The 6677-nt window shown below is 36.6% G+C and overlaps 1 protein-coding gene across 1 annotated transcript; it reads right to left on the reverse strand.

The window, feature by feature from the left end:
- Positions 1 to 946: 946 nt before the first annotated feature.
- sult2st2 (sulfotransferase family 2, cytosolic sulfotransferase 2) lies at positions 947 to 5598 on the reverse strand. Its single transcript, XM_060861664.1, has 6 exons — positions 5367 to 5598; positions 3290 to 3501; positions 2495 to 2621; positions 1704 to 1798; positions 1363 to 1543; positions 947 to 1242 (listed from the first exon to the last, which is right to left on the reverse strand). Exons 1-6 carry the CDS (start codon positions 5503 to 5505, stop codon positions 1133 to 1135), a joined length of 864 nt encoding a protein of 287 aa, XP_060717647.1. The 5' UTR covers positions 5506 to 5598; the 3' UTR covers positions 947 to 1132.
- Between the last annotated feature and the right edge of the window lie 1079 nt (positions 5599 to 6677).

Consider the following 6677-nt stretch of genomic DNA (forward strand, 5'->3'; position numbering starts at 1 on the left):
GTATTTGAGGGTATGAGTATTTTCGATGGTCGATTTGAACAAAACCTCAACACGAAACAGCTTGTCTCTGGACGGGACATTGTCCTCAATCATGACCCTAAAAATGGCTGGGCTTTAGCTGAACTGTTTTATATGGGAGCAACATTACAAATGATAAAGGAGTCCAAAAAGGCAACAAACACTTACAATAAACAACACCAGTCATAATCTCTCTCTCTCTCTCTCTCTCTCTCTCTCTCTCTCTCTCTCTCTCTCTCACACACACACACACACACACAAATGAATAATTGGAAATTGAACAAATACTTTGTATTTGGTTAAAATGTGGTCAGTGATCCTGGTGAAACACAGTTTTCTTTTTTTTTTCTTTTTTCTTTTTTTTTTCGGTGTCCGCTGGGGGGTTGGAGATGTCACTCTTGCCTGTCTTCAAAACTTGAGAGCCCTGTATATATTAGGGATATTTTGGATCGGTATCGGCGCCGATCCAAGCATTTTGATTGGATTGGGTATCGGTGGTGCGTGACCGATCCAAATCCGATACCCGTGGTCATGGGTATCGCCGCCTGTGTCGGAACCATTATATGTGTGTGGGACAGGACACGCCCACTTTTTATTTACTTCCGACGCCCATGCCCGTGGTGGTTGATTGTCAATTAACTAACTGTTGCTTGAACTTATAAGAAAAATACACATATATTAAATTACATTAATGTAAATAAATATAATAAATTCTATAGGAAATATGTTGCACAACCGCCTGCGACAGACAGGAAAGTTTAGCAGGCACCCTTTTCATTTACCTCAGCGCGTGTCGCTCATTTGGGTGCAAGGTTTACTGTTTAATACAGTTTTCATTGTGTTTCTAATATAAGATTCACTTTAAAGTATTTGCCTTTTCTTAAGAAAATAAAAAAATATGGTCACAAAAAAGTATTAAAACTAGTGATTAGTTTTGCAAATTATTTATTATAAAATTATTATATCCTGCTTGAATTTGGAGTAAAATCATTGCCCTTAGTATTGTTTCCACCCTTGATTATGAATGACCCACATCTCAGGGTCTATAAAAAAAATCAATACAAATTGAACAAACCATATTGTGTCACTTAATTCTACTGAATGATGAATTTTTTTAATCCCAAACAAATTTAAAGATCACATCTTTCATCTTGTCTTTATAAACATTATCAAATTTCTCGGTTTGGGCCTCACTGAAAAGGTTCTTCCAGTCACCAGCTATTCCTGAAGAAAAACACAGAACATGGAAGCATTTAGATTTTGTGCCACAAGTTGTCGATTTACATTTAACTCTTCAGGAGACGCACTTGCACAGACTGACATACATAATGTGTTTTGAATTACCTTTCCTGAGGAACTCAGACTTTTTCTGATTCATGAACTCTTCTGGAACCAGAGAATAGTTGGACATCTTGTTCTGCTTCATGTTCTTGAACAGACAATTCTCTGCAATTTTCTCAATCACTTCTTGGCTCAGAGGCTTCTCAAGAAACTGGGCTATTTTTGTGACAGTGCTTTTCAAGTCCTGCAGCATATATTAATGACTATGAACATGTCTTAATGTTTATTGTGTAACACGATATGTGCATGCATGGGGTCTTATTGTGAAAATAAATGGAGGTTACCATACAGTTCAAAGCCGGACAAGTATAATGTGCAGTGTGAGATGTGCAGCAATTGCTTACTTTTATCATCTCCTCATATGAAATGTAGAAAATGCGATCTTGGTCTTTTGCCTTGAGCCAGCTCTTTACATGGTCAAACCATGAACCAAACATTACTGTGGACAGTGAAAATGAAAACACTGCTAGAGAATAGCAAAGTTTATCACAAACAACAGACAAAATCAGAAGCAACATACTGATAAAAAAAATAGTACAAATACACTGCAATGATCTGGCTTATTCATTAATCAGTTCCTTCACAATGCTTGAGTTTGCAATCACAGATATTAACGCAAAATGAAGCAGGATATACTTGCAATTTTTCATCATTTCTGCAGATTTTCTGCAGATTTGGGCCAAGACGTTTAATGTGACTTCATCACGACACACAATCAGCCAAAGAACTTGATTTCATTAATACAGTTATCACAGAAAGTTATTACATGCATCTCTTTCACTTATAGGAATTTAAAAGAAGAATCCTGTGCTTGTAATTGCATCAATTCAAAAAAAGGTTTTCACAAAGAAAGCACAAATCTTCTAATCCTGAAAATAGATGCTGTAAAATCAAGCATTTCTGTCTGAAACAACCACAAAAATACTGTGAAATACTGGAGAGTTAATATGTCATGTTAATACATTATTCTGCATATAGATTTAAGTATTTAATGCAAGTCTTGTTATTTCATTTTGCAATACATTATATCCTGTATTTAAACATCACCTTGTTTGCTTTTTATTACGCTCATACAGTAACAGCATTATAAAAGCTAAGTAAGAAACGTGAAGTGATAATGATGTAAGACTTTTACTTTTGCCGTCCAGAAACTTTTCCAGAAACTCATCGGCAGTGCCCGGGTTGACCAGGTATGAGGCCATTCCATAGTAGTGGAAGGAGGAAGTAAACACGTCCTTCGGGTTTCGCATTACATAGATGACCTGGAAAATAAATAGAGACGTGCTGTGTTTGTCAGTTTACTTAAGCTAAATATTGACCAATAAGCCTGCTATAGGATATTATTACTAAAAAAAATGCTAGGATGAGTTTATTTTCATAGGGTATTTTCATTCCTAATGCAAGTGTATATCATGGACCATGGATTTTAACTGAGAATTCATACAGTATTTGTATTTTACCAAAATATTATAAAACTAATGTTAATAAAATGACTTTGTAAAGATCATCACACATAAAGAGTCACTCATTTTGGCAAACAAATATAACCTTATAATCATCTTGAAATAGAAATAGGCAAATATAATGAACGGTTCAGGACTGGAAATTCAGAAGTGCACTTTGCATAAGTTGCTGGAGTTTTTTTTGCATGCAATTGTTTATTTACATGTACAGCATTTAGCAGACACCCTTATCCAGAGTGACTTCAATTTTTATCTCATTTTTATACAATTGAGTAATTGAAGGTTAAGGTCCTTGCTCAGGGGTCCAACAGTGGCAGCTTGGTGGACCTGGTACTTTGAACTCACAACCTTCCGATTGGTAGCCCAACACCTTAACCACTAGGCTACCACATCCCCCATCTGGACAGGTACCAACACACAAACTGAACATTTTAATCAGAACTTAATTCAAAGAGGCATGCTAATACCTTTGGTTTGACTTTGAAAAATGACTCGTTCATCATGCCGTAATGGAAGTGGGTCGCAAAGACGCGTGGAGAGGGCCTTTGCTCTAGATTGAGTATCTTAGCCCGGTGCTCCTCCATCCATGGAACCCGATCCCAGTTTGGTATAGTGTGCACTGGAGTGAGATCTCCATCACTGTGGATCAAAGGAACAATCTCCTGCATCCATGTTGTGCCTAAGAACAACAAAATAATGAGACTAATTATAACCCAGTGTCGAAGGTCAGTTAGTAAAGAAGACTAATACTGTGTTCACATGCACAGCGACTGAAACTGACAAAGTGACTAGAGAGCACTCATTATCAGTGAGAGCTGGTGATTAGATGTGGAAGTTGAACTTTACGCAAAAATGGATCACCTTGGTGCAGTGATTACAAATGTGAGCGAAGACAGTAGAGCACATGTGATCCATGGCAAAGAGCACACACTGCTTCTCCTTCTGCATCTCGTTTGATATGATGCAGATATACAATATTTGAAGTTTATATAAAAACACCGGATTCTCCTCCAGAATGTTTCATTTTAGTAGCTAGAAAGCTGATTCAGAATGCTAGTTGCGCCACCCACTGATAAACATTATTACTATATCAACCAGTTCAAGTCAAGTCAAGAAGCTTTTATTGTCATTTCAACCATACATACAGTATGTCATACAGTAGTTGTTGCAGTACACAGTGAAATGAGACAACGTTTCTCCAGGATCATGGTGCTACATAAAAGCAAAGACAGAGCTATAAGGACTTAGTCCTAGCCACATAAAGTGCAACTGTGCAACCTGGTGCAAACAATGCAGGACAGGACAAACAAGACAGACAAAACAGTACAGGACAAAAAGTTGTAGGCACACCTACTGGCAACTTCAAAATTCAGCGACTGGAGACTCGAAGTGATAAAATCACTGTATATGTGTGAATGTAGCTTAATGCTGTGCATGTAACAAATACACCAACAACACCTGTAACGTTGATGGAAGTCCAGCTTTGTGCAGAGGAGCTCAGGGTTCATTTTATTCTGTTCTTCAAAACTATGTTGTCATTGAAGCCTGTGTACATACAGGTCTGTTGATGGCATTCTGAGATTGATGAAGGTTATGATACCTGAGCACATTCTTGTCTGAAATCTGATCCTAATCCATCATGCTGCACTGCATTTTTATGTTCACCATACCTCAGATATCACTGTTTCCACATGTAGAAAAACACAACATTTGTTTAAAAATATTAGATATTCAAATGTAGTCATTTGACTCTGCAGAAGCCTCCCATTGGAAAATGAGCCAAATTACTTACTGTTTTAACGAAGGTATTACAGTACGCTCTGGTGTGGAGTCATTACGTCGTACAATGCCCTTACGCAGAAAATTTACATTTGGTATTTTGCAGACACCCTTACCCAGAGCGACTTACAATTTCTTTCCATTTATACAACTGAGCAATTGAGGGTTAAGGGCCTTGCTCAGGGGCCCAACACTGGCAGCTTGGTGGATCTGGGATTTGAACTTCCAATCAGTAGTCCAACACCCTGACCACTAGGCTACCAAGTCCCCACAACGAAAACGAATAGAGTTCTTTATAAATTGTCTATAGAAGTGGATTTTAAGAAAAGGTTTTGGATGTTTTCGTACGCAAGCAGAATCCAAGTGAGATGATTGATTGCATTGAAATGAAAACTTTTTTTTTTTTTTTACAGAGAACAAAAAACTCTTTATAACAAAAAAAAAACTTGATTATTTAAACAATATAACCATATAATCAGCTGGAAACGAGACCAAATGCTGCACACCTGAGAAAAGCAGCAGTGTTGTCTAAAGCTGCAATCTACATCCTGTCTGAAATCTGATTATTGTTGCCAATAACATCAAATAGTACTAAAGAATCTAAAGAAACTAAAGATGAAAGTTTGGAATGGAAATATATCTATTGATTACAATCACCGTTGCGTTTGCTTATTTACAGTAAATGCAACTTTCCTGTAAGTGCATTAAAGCGCATTTCCTATTTAAGTTTTCCCAAAAAATAAAACGCAATAGAAATGATCTTACCAGATTTAGGATAAGTGACGATGAGGACGTCGTCTGGGCGGAATGTGAAATCTTCATAATATTTCAGGCTGTCTGGAGGATGTAAAGCTTTCGGAACAAAGACTCCTTTATACACGTCATATAAATCTGCTTCTGTCATTTTAGCATAAATCTGGAAAGACTGAGAGTTCAGCTCCTTTTCCTAGTGCATGTTTTCCACACTGAACTTCAATCTTTGTCCTCTTCCTTATCTCCAAAATTCCGATTCCTTTCAGTGAGTCGGATCATTTGGCTCAGTTCGAAAAAAAGAGTCGATTCTTTCAGAATTCTCACTTTATATTGACCTCAGTTTATAATTTAGTTTGTTATTTATATATATATATATATATATATATATATATATATATATATATATATATATATATATATATTTGCATCCTCACCAAGAAGAATTCATATTTAGTTCTGGTTTTAGACATAAAAACAACATGGTAAATAGAAATCTCCAAGAGAGAAAGTCCGATTCTTTTTTTAGTGAGTCGGATCATTTGGCTCAGTTTAAAAAAAAGAGTCGATTCTTTCAGAATTCTCACTGTATATTTACCTCAGTTTATAAATTAGGTTGTTTTATATATATATATATATATATATACACACACACACACATACAGAGGTGGGTAGTAACGAGTTACATTTACTCCGTTACATATACTTGAGTAAGTTTTTGAAAAAATTATACTTCTAGGAGTAGTTTTAAATCACTATACTTTTTACTTTTACTTCAGTAGATTTGTGAAGAAGAAACTGTACTCTTACTCCGCTACATTAGGCTACAATGATCTCGTTACTTTTCTTTTTACATCTACGCATCAATTTTAATGTTTTATTTTGACAGATAGATAAACTTCCGCTAAGGCTCTACCACGTGACTGTGTTTCACCAATCAAACGTAGTTAGTTTAGCAACACAAACATGTCAGAATCAACCGTCGGCAATGCAGACACAAACGAGGAGGAAAACCCGCACCCCTGGCCTCATATTGGAAGCATGTTTACCTTAGTAAAAGTGCGAGAGAGCAGCTACATTATGAGGTGTGTTCTGTGTCTGCCAAAGCAAACGGATATTTCAGCATTCAAGAACTCAACATCTAACTTGAGGACACATGTCCTAAATGTTTTTTTTTTTGCTATAGATAGGCGCATGTTTGTCCTTTAGGTTACATATGACAGAGCTCTCAGGTCTTCACCGTGAGACACGCATTTCAGTCAGTTCACACCTTGTATTTCTTACGCTGAGAAGGAAGGGAGAACTTTTTCTGCTATATACTATTGA

The sequence above is a fragment of the Tachysurus vachellii genome, chromosome 2 (genome assembly GCF_030014155.1).
Source record: "Tachysurus vachellii isolate PV-2020 chromosome 2, HZAU_Pvac_v1, whole genome shotgun sequence".
NCBI classification, from domain to species: Eukaryota; Metazoa; Chordata; class Actinopteri; order Siluriformes; family Bagridae; genus Tachysurus; species Tachysurus vachellii.

Coding starts and splice junctions, on each gene's coding strand:
- sult2st2 (XM_060861664.1), bottom strand. CDS start 5,505: ATGACAGAAGCAGATTTATATGACGTGTATAAAGGAGTCTTTGTTCCG. Junction 3,502..5,366: donor CGTCACTTATCCTAAATCTG/GTAAGATCATTT, acceptor TGTTGTTCTTAG/GCACAACATGGATGCAGGAG. Junction 2,622..3,289: donor TTTTCAAAGTCAAACCAAAG/GTATTAGCATGC, acceptor TTTATTTTCCAG/GTCATCTATGTAATGCGAAA.